Here is a 20,698-nt window from a genome sequence, read left to right on the forward strand (position 1 = left end):
CGTCAGGCATATGGGTTCTGTAAAGCGTCTCGAGACAATTTGACTGTAATTGGCGCTATATAAATAAAATTGAATTGAATTGACTTGAATTGAAATTACACATAGACGACCGTTGAAAAGTTTGGGGTCACGCAGGCAATTTCATGTTTTCCATGAAAATTCACACTTTTATTCATGTGTTAATATAATTGCACAAGGGTTTTCTAATCATCAATTAGTCTTTCAAGGTCATTAGCTAACACAATGCACCATTAGAACACAGGAGTGATGGTTGCTGTAAATGGGCCTCTGTACCCCTATGTAGATATTAATTCCCTCAGTAGTCATTCACAATGTGTGACAAGACTCCAGTAATAGGTTAACCGCCCTGATGCAAATAAACGGCTGCTTGTCCTAACTGCATTGTATCCACAATTTTATTATAACCACCTTACTTTGACTTTAAGTACTTTAGACTATTCATTAAAGTACAGCAGTGATAATTGTGATGCTTACACAACAATGAAAAACACACAAATTAAAGTAAATAAGAATCAAGGAATGATCTCACCTTGATAGACATTAAATAAAGAAAACTAGTAAAACCCAAATGCGCATGGACAGGTGACCAGGTCAAAGCTGCTGCATTGCATTGAGGTTATAGTTTAGCAGTCACCAGGGCCTGTTGCTTAGGGTTAGGGTTAGGGTATTAACGAACTCCGCAGGAAATCACTTTTCACAATTTTCATGTGAAGAGAGGCAAATCCATTTCAAGTAACTCTTTCATATTCACCTGTCAGGCAATATGGATATGGACTGAATATGTACTTTTATACACTGTCAAAAAAAAAGTCGCCCTCCAACATTCTCATGCGGTTCCCATATGTCTCCATGGTCAGTCACTCTAAACATGCATGAAAGTGAGATCATTCGTTTATTCTTGTTAATTTTTGGGTACACTTTTATATTTTAATTTTTTCCATAGTTATTTTACCATTAAATTTTTCACTTGTATACCTTAATAAAAATGAAATTACTAATAATTTTTGATTAATGATTATTGATTATTGACTTGACTGAAATAAAATATTTTTACATTTTTAAAAATTTAGTCTTTATTTTAAGCAGGTTGGTACAATGACCTCTTTTTCAAGAGAACCCTGGCCAAGACAGCAGCCTAGGAAACATTAAAATTGCAACAATTACAACAGACAACACCAACTCAGACAACAAAATAAATAAAATACATGCTAGATAAAAGCAACAGTATTAAGAATTCACATTAAAACAACAACAATTGTGACAAGTAGCTGCTACAAAATCTTTCATACGGTTTTTAAAAGTTCCAAGGATGAGTTCCTTTCGATTCAATGTGTTCTGCAGTGAGTTCCAGGCAGCAGGTGCAGAGTACTTAAAACAGTGCTTCCCAAATTCAGAATGAACCTTTGGCACATTTAATAAGTACAAATGATGAGATAGACTTCTTGTATTCTTTGTCTGTTCTCCATCTACTATCCTGCTATCCTCACCTCCTTCACACACACACATGCACACTTATGCAAGCTTACTCACTTGTTTGACCCGAATCAGTCACATCTTGTATAACAGAGTTCTTAAACATATATTTAGTAGCACATGCCAAGACACACACACAAAGCGGATGAATGCAACATGTCCCACTTCAACAGTGAACAGTGCTAACCAAAACAGTATCATTACTCATTGCCCCATTTTGAATCTGGAATCACAGTGTGCCTATGGATGTATGGATGTCAAACTCCCCTTCAAGGACCCACAGGGACCCATCACAGACCTTCTGCAAAGGAAATGTAAATGGTCAGCACTTACATAGTGCTTTTACACCTTAGTGGTACTCAAAGCACTTCACAATGTGTTTCGCATTCACCGATAGACAGAGCTTGCATGCAAGGTGCTTGCCTGTCATCTGGAGCAATTTGGGATTCAGTGTCTTGAACAAGGACACTTCTGCATGTGGAAGGGCCATGGACTGAACTGCCTACCCTGCTCTACCACCTGAGCCACAGCTCAACATGAACCTGGCTGGCTGAAAAATGCACTGATATGGTGGCAGGACAGGAATACTACACAGACATGAAGTCCTGAATTTGTACAAAGTGTGTGTGTGTAAATGTGTGTGATCTGTCGCATAAGTAAAGCTTACAGTGAGCCCATTGCCTCTGATGTCAAATAATAATCAGATGTTAAGGCTGCAGCTGTGCAGTGTTTTCCGTACTGATACTGCACCAACAGGGAAGAAGACACAAGGTTTCAGGTTCAGATTACAGCATCAATATCACCGGGTCAGTTAAGACAAAAGACGGACATTGTCCTAAAGCCCTGCAATGCACCGTTCTATGACATATCATTTAGTGAGTGCTGTTTAGCCATTTTGTAACTGAGTCTTGTTTTCATGCCTGTCTGTGCTTATGACATAGCACCTGCCACACCGTCCTGCCCATCCTGTTGCACGATGAATGCTTGGTTAGATTTTAAAGTTTGAAAGCTTTAATATGTTCAGTATTGGGTTGGTTCTTCTTTTGAATATGATCCAAACCTCTCTGTTATGTTTATCTATTGTAATTTCTATTGTAGAGTGTCATTTTCTACACACACACACACACACACACACACACACACACATATATATATATATATATATATATATATATATATATATATATATATATACATATATATATAAATAAAAGGGCTGGGACATTAACGCGTTAATTTCGATTAATTATAGCAAAAACAACGCGTTACGATACTAACGTAATTAATTGCACCCTCCTCAGTTCCCTCATTTCTGGCACACCGGTAACGCTGATGAACACTCCAGCCCAGTAGGTGGCGGTAATGAACCTGAAGTCTGTTTGTGGCCATGAAGAAGAAGCACAGGCAGTACTGAGTGAAGTCAGGCACTGGTGAACAGTGAAGGAAGACAAGGTTGAGCTTGTTGGGGAGAAATTTTCCTTTTAAAAATCTTCCCGATGGCAGCTTGGATAAAAGCCTGGTTGTGTGCAAATTTTACAACAAAGAGTTTTCCGATCACTGCGTCACTTCAAGCCGACGGTATCACCTCAATGTAAAACATGTTAGCACCAGAGCTAACGTTAGCTACGAGTCATGCTAACGGCTAACGGTGTAGCCATCCCATAATAGACCACTTTTCTAGACAGTGCTTGAGTTTACAGAAAGTCTTAAAATGTTGAATAAAATCGCTATAATTGCACTTAGATCTGCAGTAATCTGTGAATGTAGCAGACAGATGAAAAATGCAGATAAATAGAAATGAAACATTTTTGTGGTTTAAGTTTTTACTCCGTCGAGGCTCTGACTCCTTGGATGAGGAATAACCTAAACAACAAAAATATCTCTTTTAATAACTTAATTATAAACTTTTTGTTTATAAAAAAATACATAAATAAAAACTGATATTCCTATAAAAAGAACCATCAAATTTACACCATTTATCAAACCCAGAAAAGATGAAAACAGAATGAATCTCTGGATTTTCAACTTTCTGAAGCGCCTTGAACTACTTATGCTGATTTTATGTGCCATACAGTGGAAAAAACAACTCAATTCAGGCTTTAAGTTATCATTGCGATTAATTACAAAGCCTGTAATTAATTAGATTAATTTTTTTTAATCGCGTCCACCACTAATATGTGTATATATATATATATATATATATATAAAAATATATATATATACATATATATATATATATATATATATATATATATATATATATATATATATATATATATATATATATATATATATATATATATATATATATATACACACAGTACCATTCAAAAGTTTGGGGCCATTTAGAAATGTCCTTATTTTTGAAAGAAAAGCATTTTTTTTCAATGAAGATAACAAATTAATCATAAATACAGACTAGAACATGGTTTATGTGGTAAATGACTATTCTAGCTGGAAACGGCTGATTTTTAATGGAATATCTACATAGGGGTACAGAGGAATATTTCCAGCAACCATCACTCTTGTGTTCTAATGCTATATTGTGTTAGCTAATGGTGTTGAAAGGCTAACTGATTATTAGAAAACACTTGTGCAATTATGTTAGCACATGAATACAAGTATGGGTTTTCGTGGAAAACATGAAATTGTCTGCATGACCCCAAACTTTTGAATGGTACTGTCAGTTCAGGCAACACATTGCTTAAGTTTGCAGCACAGACTGTGTAATGCAACTTGCAAGTTGCTCAATCTCTCAAACATGTAGTAATTATTTCATCACTAATGGAAAGTATTACTAGATGTTCACTTCCCAAAAATCAATAATTTATTCTTTCCAAAATCTATGTCAGATCAAGACAATTATGGGAGTTGGAAAACAATCACTTCTTTTCCTGGAGCTTTTGTTCACACCAAATGATCTTCATTAGCAGATGACGTTTGCTCATTTGTTTAATATTTAAACTTTTATTATAAGCACATAAAGTAATTTTTCATTTTGAAAGTCAACTGGAGTATTTTAGTTTTAATTTGCACTGAGGGTAAGTATCAAGATCCACTGTGGTAACATGTATTACTGAATCAATACTGTACTGTGGCATATTCCTTTGTAGAGGCACGTTTTTATCTGCTTAACTACCTGTTGCGAACATTTGAACTTTGAATCACTGTTTTCTGGCATATCGCCATGAACTTACACTTTATTTCAGCTAATTCTGCCAATAAGACCTCATGAAACTGAAAGCTCTTCACAATGCTGGTATTATTTTCAGAGGGACAACAGGTTAGTACTGGAATACGTTTTAATGTGCAAAAGTTTTATTTTACTCAGAAAATTTTCAAGACAAGGGCCATACAATGTTTCTTGAGCAGAATATGAATAAGGAAGTGATGCATTAATTCAATTAAAACATTTCATTGCTTTTTCCACCTCTGCTCCTATCTATGCCAGCTCTCTGCCTTTGCCTGCAGGACATACAAAGAAATCTGAAGGAAGGGGTTCTAAATGAAAAGCAGATGCATGTGAAAATCTGTGAGTATATTTGTATGTATACATGCTGCGTATGGGGTGCAGAATCAGTCTTTGGAAAGCTACTTAGGCAGGAAAGACTAAGACAATTGGTTCTGTAAGCCCCCTCAGCAGGATTAAAGTGGAACCACTTGGCAAAGTGACACCAGGCTTTTCTTCATTCAGCTGTGTGAAAAGCTGCCTTCCAGATGACAGAGTGGGTGTGTCTATGACCTTTGCTTTTTATTACTTAGCAAATACAACAAGTGCTGCTTTCAAGTTGTAGTGCTACCAGGATTCCTAGCCTATTTCACATAACAATCCAGTGGTACTAGTAACATCAATAGTCTGTCCTCCGTCGTTCCTTGTTCATTATTATAAATCAACTGAACGTGCTGTTTAAATAATTGAAGAATGATTTTCTAAGCAAGCACAAGATGCTTGGATTTCTTTGCTTTAAAAGTTATTCAAATGATTTATCAATTCTCAAAATGGTTTTAAATGATTTATTTTGTGTCAGCTGTATTGGCCTATAACCCCTTTCAGATATTCAGCCTGTTCTGTTAATCTGACAGCAATTTAACAGCTGCATGTTTTAATGTGCACCCTGGTCACTTCTCCGTAAAAGTCACGCCAGCAATGTTACTATGTCGGACAAAGTTACCTTTCCGTATAACTTTTAACACAGCACAAGTGTGAACTGAGCGCACACATTACTAGATAGATACGCACAAGCAGCTGTACTTGTGTGACATGATTTAGTAAAGGCACAGTTTTTGTCAGAATATCACAACACACCATTTTCATACACTTTGACAATTTCAAATCTATTAGGCAACAAAATAAAATGTCCATAACAATAAAACCATACTGCAATGAAAACACAAATAGCTTAGAGAATAATGATACCAATGATGAATATAATCCAAGCATGTTTCTCGCCACAAAATGTTAAATGGAGCTGAAATTTCTTTTTTCCAGCTGTTTGGAACTATTTGCTCTGAGTTTGCTCCAGATCTGCAGCAGGATCCGTGTGTGTCTTCAAAGAGAGCTGCATACATTTGCACACTGAACAACTGCACCAGTAACTAATTCAATTCTTAGAAATTTAAATTATCGCATAGAGCAGATCAGTCCGGACCAGGATCTAAAGTCAGTCTACATGTCTTCACATCACAGAACAGCAGTTTAGTTTCCAGCTGTTTAGGACTAGTTCTTGGTAGTTTATTACACATTTGCAGCATCGGACATCGGTAGGGTCCACGAGTGTCTCCAAACAGAGAGAGCTGTGTGCATTTACGCACGGAGCAACAGCATTAACTTCATTTACTAGGTTTAACTTCAAGTGATCCCAACATGGACAAAGGGCCGATCAGGCTCTAACAGTAGCTGCAAGCTTTTCTTCACCTTAGACAGGTGAGCTGTCACACAGAGTCACAGCTTATCAGCAGAGGTTTAATATTTTGTCTCCTCACAGCCGTCCTCAGGTTGAATCCTGAACTTTCAGTTTCACTGTTTGAAAAATCTGAAATAAAAAAACACTTTTGACATTTTGATCAGTTGCTATACTCCTGATTAAAATCTTAACACCAGTTGAAAAATTGAAGAATTGGCATTTTGCACAGTTGGATCTGATGAAGGTTCTCAGTAGAGCTTGAAAATGCAAAAAGAAGAAATGGGAGAGAGAGAAAAAAAAATTGAGCAGGCAATTTATTGAAAACTGCATTTAAACTCAAACATGCTGTCAGCTGATCAAAAGTTTAAGGCCACTGCCTTTCAAGGCCAAAATCTGCACAAAAATGTGGATTGCACGTCATTTTCTGTCAGGTATTCACACTGTTCTGAACTCCTGATGGCAAAGGCAAAAAAACTTTCTTTGAATGTGGTAGGATTGTTGAGGTGCATAAGCAAGGCCTCACGCAATGCGCCATCGCTGCTGAGGTTGGATGCAGTAAAACAGTCATTTTAAATTTCTTAAAAGATCCTGAGGGTTATGGAACAAGAAAGTCAAATGGTAGACCCAAAAAATTTCACCGGTGCTGAGCTGGAGGATCCAACGAACTGTCCGTCAAGACACGGGACGATCCTTGACCCAAATTAAGGCCCTTACTGGTGCTGACTGCAGCCCAATAGCCATCAGATGGCATCTGCGAGGGGAAGGCTTAAAAAGCAAAAAAACATCTCCTTGCACACCACAAACTTGCCCTTTTGGACTGGGACCGGGTCTGTCAACAGGACAACGCTGCAGTTCACAACAGCCGCCAGACAAAGAAGAATAATGTCACTCTTCTGGACCATCCTGCATGTTCCCCTGATCTAAATCCAATTGCGAACGTTTGGGGATGGATGGAATAGTAAGTTTAAAAAAATGGACATCAGTTCCAGACAGTGGATGCCGTTTGTGGAGTCATCTTCACCATTTGGAGCAACGTTCCCACCAGCCTCCTGGAAACACTTGCATCAAGCAGGCCTAAAAGAATTTTTGAAGTGACCCACAAGAACGGTGGAGCTACTCATTACTGAGTCCTTTGACATTGATGTTTCTGTTTTGAGGGGGTTTTCAGTTTTTGTTTTTTTTTTTGAGCTATGGTCTTAAACTTTTGATCAGTTGATGAACAGAGTTTATTTCAGGTTAATTGTTGTTTTCAATAAATTGCGTGCTCAATTTTTTTTCTCTTGCTCCCATTTCTTCTACTACCTAGAACCTTCTTAAGATCCAACAGTGCAAAATGCCAATTCTTGCAATTTTTCAACTGGACTTAAGACTTTGATCGGGAGGATATTTAGCTTAGTTTTAGTCTGTTATTGGATTATTATGTACCAAACATCCCTTAGTGCCACTGACTAGTCTGGTGTGAATGACAAATATCGAGTGTGTATGAATGCAGGCATGAGGAACATTAAATAGATAAGTGACCTATATGTGAAAGGGGTTTCTGCCTTCACTAACAGATTGATGAACCCAGAAATGCTGCAAGTCCCATGTCTAAAAGGGGCTCATCTGTTAAGGTTCTGGCAAACCTTTTCCAGGTTTGCTGTGTCAAGTGCTCAGTTTTACTTTAAAATCATCATCAGATGAATGAAGAAGTGCTATGAAAAATCACTTAGATGTTACAAGAGCCAGGTACTGTATTCAGATTGTTAATACTACTGCTAATGTGAATTTTTACTAATAAATTACTTTGAGAAATATAAACACTAATCAACTGATTTTTTTATGACTCTAACCAAGCCGACATTTGGAACTTGGCAGCTTGATTCTCTGAGGGATAATGGAGTTACAGGTCTTCATATTAGTTATTTATGAGGCAAAACATCACTATCAACACTAAACACTCAAAACATTATAAAAAACAACAAAGGACTTGAAAACACAATAAGGTACCATCAGCGAGGTCTGCCTCTATCCTCTTATCATGAGCTGACATGGCTACTGAGATACAGCTATAAAAACAATTATTTAGTTTTTAGCTTATTCCACGGTCAGTATTTCCTACTTTTTCCTGAGGCTAAAATATATCTACGCAGTGCTGTGTTTCCTGATGTGTTCTATCATTTCATATTTCTCATACTTAAATGTTCCAGACTAATATTTATATTCATTTAATATTAGACAGACATAACCTACAAAACACAAATTGCTGTTTTTAAATTAATGGTTCATTGAAGAATTATGAAAAACCTGTATCATCCATGGGAAAAGGTAATTGCCTCCCTAAACCTACTAACTGGTTGGTCCACCCTTAGCGGCAACAACTGCAGTTAAATGTTTATTACAGCTTGTGATCAGTCTTTTACATCACCACGCCGGAATTTTGGTCCCCTCTTCTCTGCAGAATAATTTTATTCAGCCACATTAGATGGATTCCAGCATGTACTGCCCTTTTAAAGTCTTGTCATGGCATCTCAGCTGGATTCAAGTCTGGACTTTGACTTGGCAACTTCAAAACCTTCATTTTGTTCTTTCTTAGTCACTCAGATGTGGACTTGCTTGTGTACTCTGGGTCATTGTCATGCTGCATAAACCATTTGTGTTGAGCTTTAGGTCATGAACTGATGGTGGATATTCTCCAGGAGGATTTTCTGCTAGAGAGCAGCATTCATGGCTCCATTAATTATAACAAGTTGTCCAGGTCCTGTGGAAGCAAAGCAGCTCCAAACCATCACACTATCACCACCAATGTTTCACTGCTGGTATGATGTTCTTCTGTGGAACGCATCCAGAAAGTTCTACCTTTGGCTCGTCAGCCCACAGGATGTTACTCCAAAAGTGCTGAAGCTCATCAAGACATTTTTTTTTCTGCAAATGCTGGACAAACTTCTATGTTCTTTTTGGTCAGTGGTGGTTTGTGTCTTGCAGCTCTCCATTTTTCTCCAGAGTCTTCCTTATTGTGGAATCATGTAGATGTACCTTAACTGAGGTCAGTGAGGCCTACAGATCTTTTGATGTTTATCTGGGTTCTTTTGGGAGCTCCTGGATGAGATGTTGACATGTTCTTGGAGAAATGTGGGCTGGCTGGCCACTCCTGTGAAGGTTCGCCACTGTTCCAAGATTTTCCATTTGTGGATAATGTCTCTCCCTGTAGTTCTCTGGAGTCCCAGAGCCTTAGCAATGGTTTTGCAACTCTTTTCAGAAAAATACATGTCATTGACTTTGTTTCTCATCTGTTCTTTACTCTCTTTAGGACGTGGCATCAAGTGCTGCTATTTGAGACCCTTTAGCTACTTTACAATGCCAGACAAGTTCTATTTAATGATGTTTAGATTCAACATGCCTGGCAGTAATCATATGTGGGTGTGGCTGGTGAAACTGAACCCAACTGTCAAATGAATTTCTTCATTTGGTAGACTGATAGTGTTATATTCAAATTTACGAGATGATCTGAAACATTTAGATGTGACAAATATGTAACAAGAAAAGCACTCAGAGAGCGCAGTACTCTGCCAAGGCTGCTCAGTTGTTCTATCATTTCTGGCAGATAAGTCCCGATAAGTCGACTGCGGTCGATTTGTAGTAGGATCACAATCATGTGATTGTCAGCAGGCAGCTGATGTAGTGTTTACTTCTTGTCACAGTTACAGTGACGCCATGCCGCTGTCTCGCAATGATAGGCAAAGGTTTCTGTAGGGGGGGGCAAATATTTTTTCACAGCACTGTATGTACACACGCACACACGCACACACACACACACACACACACACACACACACACACACACACACACACACACACACACACACACACACACACACACACACACACACACCTCTCCTGGTGTCCCAGGTCCTGCAGGAGTGTGTCAGCATATTTCTGCCGGTTGCTGGGCTCAACTATAGCCAGTTTCTTCACTTCACTGCGAACAAAGTACCAGAACTCCTTCACGCCATTCTCAACCCTCCTTCGCACCTCCTCCTGTGTTGGCCCAGGGCCTACAACGGAGAGGGTAAGAGAGATCAGCACAAACACAGAATGGCTCGCAACAAAACAAAAACATGAAGCTAGTGTAAGATTTGAGGCACATGTATAATTTAAAACAATGAATCAATGATGTTAACTTCAAAGCCTGTCTGTGGGAATTCAGCAATAAGAACCAAGGTAAGAAAGAAAGTCAGGAGGTCTGCAAGAATGTTTGAGTATGAGATGATGTGAATGTAAATAACCTACTGGCAGAGAGCAAGGTTGTAGAACACAACCATGCAAATGTTCTTCTTTCATACTCTGTCCCTGGGTGTTACTTTGACCTCATTAAGAAACACCTGATCACTGTTTTTGTGCATCATGGCTCACTCTCATGTTTTTGTCACACAGAAAGGAACTCTATACCCCAACTGAGTGAAACAATGTCAAGTAACCTACATGGATAACACAGCTGCCTGCTCAGGTTTCTATGGAGAGAAACAGAAAAACTTGAGGGAAGGGAAGGACAGCCTCAAGGAGGAGGGGAAGGAGGTGGTGGTTGTGGTGAGGGAAAATGCTCTTTTTTGCCTTCCTATTTGGCACTCTCTCTTTACTCTCTCCCTTGTGGAAAAAAGCTGGAGGATATTTTTGGCTTTTTCTTCCTCTGCAGCAAGATGGAAAGGCTGACCCTGTGCTGTCCTCCACGTTCACGTCCTTTTAAAAAAAATCTTTTCTCCTTTCACTCTTCCATTCTGCTAGTGATGCATTCACACTGCTTCCACTTCATTCACACATTTTCCCACTCACCGGACAGCTTTCCTGCCCCTCTGATCGCTGCTTGGAGTGGCCTATGCACACATAACCCTGCCCATCCAACAATGCGTCTCTGCCACCATTACTGCTCAGCTGCAGCAGGTTTAACAATAGACTAGATGGAGAATGTCGATATAGGCCAAAGCTGCTGACTAGTTTTTTTTTCCACGTATAGACAACCTATGCACTTTCAAAATCAATTCTTTCATAGTTCTAAAGTCCGTGCCAAATCCATCAATGCAATCTTTTATGCCGCCCTGCCCTACTTACCATCTCCAGTGAGTTTCTGGAAGCTGTGGATCTTCTGTTTGGCTCTGGTTAGCTGGTCCTCCAGGGAGCGGAGCCTCCCTGCTGCCAAGGACCCAGCTTCTGCCTGACCCTCTGGTATCCTGCGGGACACAACAAGAAAATGTGACCTGTGAGCATAGGCACAATAGTACATGAATAGAGGGAAGAGAGTCCAAAAATAGCCTACTGTGCAGATACACTGTGCTGAAATTGTAAAACTGTATGTCAGGAGACAAAAAAAATCTACTGAGAAAGATAAATGAACCACACTCTGTGCTCCAAGAAAGTACAATTTTCATTATTAGCAAAGGCATAATAAGATGAAAGACACGAATCGTGACCATCATAAAATTCAAATTGCTCACTTAGAGCAATTAATAGTAAAACCCACAAATATTTTACTTTCAGTGACATGAAACTGAAAAAGTGAGTATCTGAGAAGTTCAGCATTGTTATTTGCAAACTTATACAATAAAATGATTAAAAGATAACTATAACTAACCTACTTTCAATCACTGACTAAGCAGATAGCTAAAAGTTGCTGGATCACAAAATCATTGGATCAATCGTTTCTCATTGGTTGCACACACAGGCTTGGGTGTTATGAAAATTTTCTTATACTATTAATCGAAATTAGGCTTTACATACACTACTGTGCAAAAGTTTGTGGTCACTCAGACAATTTCATGTCTTCCATGAAAACTCACATTTTTATTCATGTGCTAACATAATTGCACAAGGGTTTTCTAATCTTCATTGAAAAAATCATCTTTTCTTACGAAAATAAGGACATTACTAAGTGACCCCAAACTTTTGAACAGTAGTGTAAATCTGTCCAGAAATACTACAGGTGGGTGGGGGGGAGCAGTGGATTTGTGGTAGGATTGCAATCATGCGATCATCAGCAGGCACCTGTCATAGGCGTTCACTTGTTGTCATAGTTACAACGACGCGGTGACGCTATCTCGCAATGATACAGAAACCTTTAACAAATTCGTGGATCCAGACTATAAGCAGCATCACTGCCAAAATCTAATCACTTGGTCCTTGTGTCATTTCTGACCTCTGAAAATTTCATCTAAATCCGTTCATTATTGAGTAATGTTGCTAACAGACAGACAAACAGACAAACCAACATCGATCATCACATAACTCCACCGCATTCCTTGGTGGAGTAATAAAACCATAACTATAACTATAAAGCCTTAATTGTTCTCTTTTGATCATAGTTAAAGTCTCAATAAATCGCAAATGTGCAGCTGGTGAGTTTGTAATGCAATACTTACACATGTGGACAAAATTGTTGGTACCTCTCGCTTAATGAAAGAAAAACCCACAATGGTCACAGAAATAATTTGAATCTGACAAAAGTAATGATAAAAATTCTATGAAAATTAACCAATGAAAATCAGACATTGCAAACAATATTCTGTTGCACAACCTTTTGAGGCAATCACTGCAATCAAACAATTTCTGTAACTGTCAATGAGACTTCTTTTTTTTTTTTTTTTTTTGAGACTTCTGCATACTTCTCAGCAGGTATTTTGGCCCACTCCTCATGAGCAGACTGCTCCAGTTGTCTCAGGTTTGAAGGGTGCCTTCTCCAGACGGCATGTTTCAGCTCCTTCCACAGATGCTCAATAGGATTTAGATCAGGACTCATAGAAGGTTACTTCAGAATAGTCCAGTGTTTTCCTCTTAGCCATTCTTACCAAAAATCAAATGTCCAGCTGAACTAAATGACTACAGACCTATTGCCCTTACCTCACACATCATGAAAACTCTGGAGCGGCTGATTCTACGCCTACTGAGGCTTGAGGTCAAAGACAAACTCGATTTCCTGCAGTTTGCATACAAAGAACACATTGGAGTGGATGATGCCATCCTCTTCATCCTTCACCGTGCCCTGTCTCATCTGGAGGAACCTGGAGTTTATGTGAGAATCATGTTCTTTGATTTTTCAAACGCATTCAACTCCATCCTACCCACCATACTCAAAGACAAGCTCAAAGAGATGGGAGTGAATCCTTCCTGTGTCTCTTGGATCATAGATTACCTGACAGGAAGGCTACAGTTTGTCAGGTTGGGGAACTGTGTTTCTGGGACATTAATGAGCAGTACTGGGGCTCCACAAGGAACAGTCCTGGCTCCATTCCTGTTCACACTGTATACATCTGACTTCAAATACAGCACTGAGTCCTGCCACATTCAGAAATACTCTGATGACACTGCTATCGTGGCATGTATCAGAAATGGACATGAAGCTGAATACAGGGATCTGGTAAGTGCCTTCAGTGACTGGAGTCACAAAAGCTGCCTGCTACTCAACGCCTCAAAGACAAAGGAAATGATCATCGATTTCCGCAGATCCAAACCCCCTTTTCAGCCAGTGAACACTTGTGGCGTGGACATCGGTGGTGACATCGTATAAATATTTAGGTGTCCACCTTGATAATAAGTTAGACTGGTCTAAAAATGTAGACTTCATCTACAAAAAAGGCCAGAGCTGACTTTTTTGCCTCAGAAGACTTCGATCATTAGACATCTGCAGTAAGATGCTGCAGATGTTTTATCAGTCTGCGGTAGTAAGTGTTCTGTTTTATGTTGCAGTCTGCTGGGGAGGCAGTATAAAAAACAAGGATGCAAGGCGTCTGAACAAACTGATTAAAAAAGCTGACTCTGTGGTTGGAATCAGATTGAACACATTGGAGGATGAGGTGGAGAGACAGGCCCTTAGAAAGATGGAGGCCATTCGGACAAACCTGGATCATCCACTTCACATCTGCCTCAGTGAACAACAAAACATCGGTGGACGGCTCCTATCCCTGCGCTGCAGGACTGAAAGATTCAGAAAATCTTTCTTGCCATCAGCAATCAGACTATTTAATTCAAAAGTAAACAGATGAGACCAGACAACTGAATTTCCCTTTGGGGATTAATAAAGTCATTGTATTGTATTGTATTGTATTCTTGGCTGTTTTTAGCTGTGTGTTTTGTTTCATTATCCTGTTGCAAGACCCATGACCTGCAACTGAGACCAAGCTTTCTGACACTGGGCAGCACATTTCTCTCTAGAATACCTTGATTGTCATGAGATTTCATTGTATCCTGCACAGATTCAAGACACCCTGTGCCAGATGCAGCAAAGCAGCCCCAGAACATAACAGAGCCTCCTCCATGTTTCACAGTAGGGACAGTGTTCTTTTCTTGATATACTTCATTTTTGCGTCTGTGAACATAGAGCTGATGTGCCTTGCCAAAAAGTTCCAGTTTTGTCTCGTCTGTCCATAGGACATTCTCCCAGAAGCTTTGTGGCTTGTCAACATGCAGTTTGGCAAATTCCATTCTGACTTTTTAATGATTTGTTTTCAACAATGGTGTCCTCCTTGGTCGTCTCCCATGAAGTCCACTTTGGCTCAAACCAATGGATGGTGCGATCTGACTCTGATGTACCTTGACCTTGGAGTTCACTTTTAATGTCTTTAGAGGTTGTTCTGGGCTGTTTTGTTACCATTCGTATTATCCGTCTCTTCCATTTGTCATCAATTTTCCTCCTGCGGCCACATCCAGGGAGGTTGGCTAAAGTCCCATTGATCTTAAATTTCTGAATAATATGTGCATCTGTAGTCACAGGAACATCAAGCTGATTGCAGATGGTCTTATAGCCTTTACCTTTAACATGCTTGTCTATAATTTTCTTTCTAATCTCCTGAGACAACTCTCTCCTTGGCTTCCTCTGGTCCATGTTTAGTGTGGTACACACGTCACCAAACAGCACAGTGACTACTTGTAACCCTATAAATAGGCCGAGTGACTGATTACAAGTTTGTAGACACCTGTGATGCTAGTTAGAGGACACACCTTGATTGAACATGTCCCTATGGTCACAGTATTTTCAGTCTTTTCAAGGGGTACCATCATTGTTGTCCAGCCGTGTTTCATGAGTTTATTTTTTTAAATAATTCTGTTGAATCACAGTTCAAAAGCAATGTCTGATTTTCATTGGTTAATTTTCACAGAAATTTATTTATTATTACTTTTGTCAGATTCAAATTATTTCTGTGACCATTCTGGGTTTTTCTTTCATTAACTGAGGGGTACCAACAAATTTGTCCACGTGGGTCACATGGGCTAACATTTTAACACTAAAGTAGATACAGATTCAATTTAGAGGGGTTCATAACAAATACATAAATTTACCATTTTATAAAAGCACAACTACATCAAAGCTATTCAAGCGCAGTAAATAGATTATGTAATAAATTGTTGCTGTGCTTTCATTTTTTACCAGTAGCAACAGTGGAAACCCCTTGTGATAATTGCATATACTGTATGCTACATTAGTGCTGCAGTAGGCGGTTGTTTCTTAGATGTGTGAAATGAGACAAGAAGGTCTACTGTCAAACAAAACATGTGCATAGGTCACCAGTGACTCATGTTAGTACACATGACAGAGAGCTCTGCTCAAAAGCATTGTGCAGAAGTCAAAATTTACAGTTCAAAGTTCTGCAAAACCCAATTCCTCATTACAGTTGAAATGTCACTTGGTCAGCAAGCCAGTTCATTTCATGTGATGTAACAAGCTATTTTAAAGTGCATACATATAAAATGAGTTGTATTACAACTATATATTTTCTGTTTCCGTCGATTATTTCTCACAGATAAATGCAAAGATATAATTTGACATTTCGCAGCTCTGTGTCAATGAACTATGAATAATTACAGCATGCATGTAATGAAAATACCAATAAGAACTTTGACATGCTCACAACAGTTCAAATCAGCCATGATAAAAAGATAGCGAAAAATATAATACAAGATCAATTTCTCTACACAAAAATAATACATTTGAAACTGCTAAAATGCTCAGGGGCATTGGTGAAGTGCTGCAAAGGACATATTAATGAGTCATCATGGCATACAAACTCTATTTGCTCCATGAATAAGGAACATCAGTCACTGGCAAGCATAAAAATGAGACTTTTAAAGTTAGAGCAGCCATTCTTGCTGCACAACTCAGATTCAAGTGTTCAAAACTTGGTCCCTGAGAAGCCATGGTCTCCCACTTCACTGAGCGCTAACTGAGCATTGTGCTACATTATGTAACAATGTAACGAACAATGCCAAACCTTTGTACACCTTAGAGACATCATGGGCATTTATATGTACACTACTATTCCAAAGTTCTGAGTCACCCTGACAATTTTATGTTTTCCATGAAAAGTCACACTTTTATTCATGTGCTAACATAATTGCACAAGGGTTTTCTAATCATCAGTTAGTCTTTCAACAAGATTAGTTAACACAATGTACCATTAGAACACAGGAGTGATGGTTGCTGGAAATAGGCCTCTGTACCACTATGCAGATATTCCATTAAAAAATCAGTTGTTTCCAGCTAGAATAGTCATTTACCACATTAGCAATGTCTAGACCGTATTTCTGATTCATGTAATGTTATCTTCATTGAACAAAAACTTCTTTCAAAAATAAAGTTATTTCTAAGTGACCCCAAACTTTTGAACGGTAGTGTATGTCTTGAAATGAGGCTTGTTTTCTTTGTGAAATCTATGGTGCCCATTACAGATGCCCAATCCAGGTGATTTGAAATTAGACCCAGATACATTTCCTCCTTAACTATCAGCTGTATCATCTCTCCTCATAGCAAGGTCGGTTCAAAATGTATTCAACAAGCTATCCCAAAAGGCAACACCTTAACCTGCTAGTTACACTATTGTGCAGGAAGTAGGACTATTTACTAAGTGACATCATTTCTCAGGCGTTTTAGGTGCTGGTAAAACAGTGAACAAAGTAACATTATATCTTCTTGAGGAAGGCAGAAGAGCACGGGCCTGATCAGCACAGGCCAATGAGTGGGACTGGGGCATAGAGGTTAGCTAGCACACTCCATAGAGGCCTTAACTCTTTATGTTTACAGTGCCAGTGCAGGCAAAATATAAGCATTCTTAACCAAAAAATGTATATATAGGAAATTCAATAGCTGGATTCAATAGCATCTTAATCAAACAATACAGGAGAGGTAGCAAACGAGAAAAACTCTGAGTAAAAGAAGGAAGCACACAGGTGGGGGGCAATACTGCAGATTGACAGACAAGCCATCAAAGCAAGGGGTGATGAGCCCCATCGGAGTGAAGCAAGCAAGTGAGGTTCACTATGCAACCTACTTTCCTCTGACATACTGTTCCAGCTGTTCCTGCATTGGCTCCCACCTCTGCACCTGTTGACTGGTTGACCAGAGATAGGCGGAACAATTTGAATGGTAGGGGCACATGAGGCTCTATGGCACACACGTATTTCCATTTTAAAATTTAATATACTGTGGCTGAGTTCAAATGAAAACCTTTGTGCTGAAAACCATAGATATGGATGGGGATGTATAGCATTCTGGTGCAGTTAAACAGGGGCTACATGCACACAATTTGCCTTTACATTAAGATGGACCCTGCATGTGTTTCTGTACATAAGTATAGTATAATGCATCAAAGACTGGTCACAGATGTTCCAGCCATTTCTGGTAACTCAGTATCTCAAACCACTTGACTCCAATAAGTCAAGGTAGTAAACCAGAGGAATGTGGTTGTGGGAAAAGAACAGTGAATGCTACAGATGACTGAATAAGTCACTTATCACCATGAAAATCTGCTACTACTGCTCCATTTTAAAAACAGGCAATGAATTATTAGGAACTGTTAGAAGTGTGGATGTGATTTTTTATGTTTGCACAAGTATTGCCTTATGTCAAATCAGTTAATGTAGTTGCCTCTTCCCTTTGGTGTGTCTATGTTATATCCACTAACTCAAACAGCGTAATTCCAAGTAAATTGATTCTGAATGGTGAATTCTTGCCTTGCATGCTCCAGTACCTCAGTGCATCTAGAGCGAGTCAGCTCTGCTCTGAGCCTGACTTGACAGAGATGTCCTGACCACAGACAGCTCCAACAATGGGGCTATTGTGTGTGGAAGTAGACTTTCTCTGAATGGGTCTCAGCAATGGCCAGGTCAGTATGGCCTGATAACTGTGGTAGCATCATCTTGGTAGGGCTGCACTGGGCTTAAGCTATTACAGAATAAATGAGTCCTCTCACTGTCTTATTATATGTGAGTGAACAGTGCCCTCATCACACCAAACTACATACACTACCGTTCAAAAGTTTGAGGTCACTTAGAAATGTCCTTATTTGTGAAAGAAAAGCAATGAAGATAGCAATAAATTAATCAAAAATACAGTCTAGACGTTGTTAATGTGTTAAATGAGTATTCTACCTGGAAAAAGCTGATTTTTAATGGAATATCTACATAGGGGTACAGAGGCTCTGTGCCCGAGGTGACTGACAGTTGCACAGAGGGCGGAGCCAGACAGCCTGAGCAACTCAACCCTGTGCTCACCTCCCATTAATGCTGCTGGGTGATCGGTGGGCTGGCAGACTTTAGAATGGTAGTGTATGTCTGGTTTGACAATTTACAACTGCATTTGTCTTGAAAGATAGGGACCCATATAACAAAAACCTATGCAAAAACTATCATCTGTGAATTTTTCAAGCTACTACAGCTAAAACCAAACTGAAAAACAGACAAGGACATATGGAAGTCAAGTGAATGAGATCTAATAGTCAGTGGCCTCCACTATTAAAAGGCAATTCCAACGTCACATAGAAAAACAATATGTCTTAACTTGCCGACCTTTCTATCTGCTCTAGAGCTGGGTCAGATGGTACTGTGAATTCAGTTCATTCTTTGCATCTGTTTTAACGTGCAGAACACATTATTTGGGTTTGTAGCACTGGATCAATGCAAACACTGCTTTAGTATAGCAATGTATTGTACAATAGCAAACAGCTCATCTTGTTGGTACCAGGGTAGGCTGGAATAACAGAAAACAGTTAAAGGCAATGACTGTGGTCTTTGCAACTCTTCCAGTCCCCTTAGTCCTTACTTTTTATTTCCTCCTTGCTGCATTTTACTGAGTGCAACCCCTACACCATCCATCATGCTCCTATCCTCTTTGCCTCCTTTGCTTTGTCCCCTCCCTCCCTCTCTCTGCTGGCAGCCTGGGAGATCGATCAAGTCCTCATCACTCAGTCCAGCTGTCACTCTCACCCCTGCTCTCTCCGATGTCACACCATCAGGCTGGCGTGTGTCATTGTTTTTACTGGAGCTGTGGCTCTGTGCCCGAGGTGACTGACAAGTTGCACAGAGGGCGGAGCCAGACAGCCTGAGCAACTCAACCCTGTGCTCACCTCTCATTAATGCTGCTCGGTGATTGGTGGGCTGGCAGGCTGCCTGTCACTCAGATCACTCAGGAGTGGCCTGAATAACCAAATTAAACCAAACTAAATCACTGGACTGGACCTGTAGGTCAGCCAAGTAATACTAATTTGAATCCAAGCATTGACCGATTGATGAATTTCATATGACAGTTATATTCTATAACCTAGAAAATCGCTCTGCAGTACTCTCTTAGCCTTTCAAGGCTAAGAAATTTGTAGATCCAGACTATAAGCCACATCACTCAAACTGTGTAAAACTGCGTCCTGTTAACCGTGTATTGAATCGTGTATTATCCAGACTATAACCACGTCAGCATAATTTTCAGTGTTGTATGGATGTGAATGCCATTCACAGATATTGAATTGCTTGACCAAAATATGTAGCAGGCGGTGTGAATTGATGCAGGCAGCTGACGTAGTGTTCACTTGTTGTCATAGTTACAGTGATGTTGTGCCATTATCTTGCAATGATATAGAAATCTTTTACAAATCCGTGGATCCAGACTATAAGCTAAATCACTGCCAAAATCTAATCACTTGGTCCTTGTGTCATTTCTGACCTTCCCTGAAAAATGTATCCAAATCCATTTGTCTGTTTTTGAGTAATGTTGCTAACAGACAGACAGACAGACAGACAGACAGACAGACAAACCAACACCGATCGTGACATAACCTCTGCCGCGTTCCTTGGCAGGGGAAATATTAGAGAGTTCAGTTCAAAACTAGGTAATATGCGTGTGTGAAAAATTCTTTGAGTAAGTTGAATAACTAAATATTTTCGTCTTCTCGATGATTTTACTAATTCAGAACCAATAAAATCAATATCCTATGCAAATTATTTCAGGATGACTATCCCTCTCTATCACAAAGAGAATTAGTCAATGAAAACATGATCCTCTGAGATATATGA

The 20,698-nt window shown here is 39.3% G+C and overlaps 1 protein-coding gene across 3 annotated transcripts in view; it reads right to left on the reverse strand.

The window, feature by feature from the left end:
* The window catches only part of fut8b (fucosyltransferase 8b (alpha (1,6) fucosyltransferase)), a 125,050-nt gene that overhangs the window by 27,195 nt on the left and 77,157 nt on the right, over window positions 1-20,698 (reverse strand). For all 3 annotated transcript variants that reach the window (XM_023275135.3, XM_055015851.1, XM_023275136.3), the window contains exons 3-4: window positions 11,483-11,601; window positions 10,269-10,431 (exon numbers count right to left, since the gene is read on the reverse strand). In XM_023275135.3, the coding sequence (XP_023130903.1) occupies window positions 10,269-10,431; window positions 11,483-11,601 (282 nt within the window). The remainder of the gene's footprint in view (window positions 1-10,268; window positions 10,432-11,482; window positions 11,602-20,698) is intronic.

The sequence above is a fragment of the Amphiprion ocellaris genome, chromosome 12 (genome assembly GCF_022539595.1).
Source record: "Amphiprion ocellaris isolate individual 3 ecotype Okinawa chromosome 12, ASM2253959v1, whole genome shotgun sequence".
Classification (NCBI taxonomy): Eukaryota; Metazoa; Chordata; class Actinopteri; family Pomacentridae; genus Amphiprion; species Amphiprion ocellaris.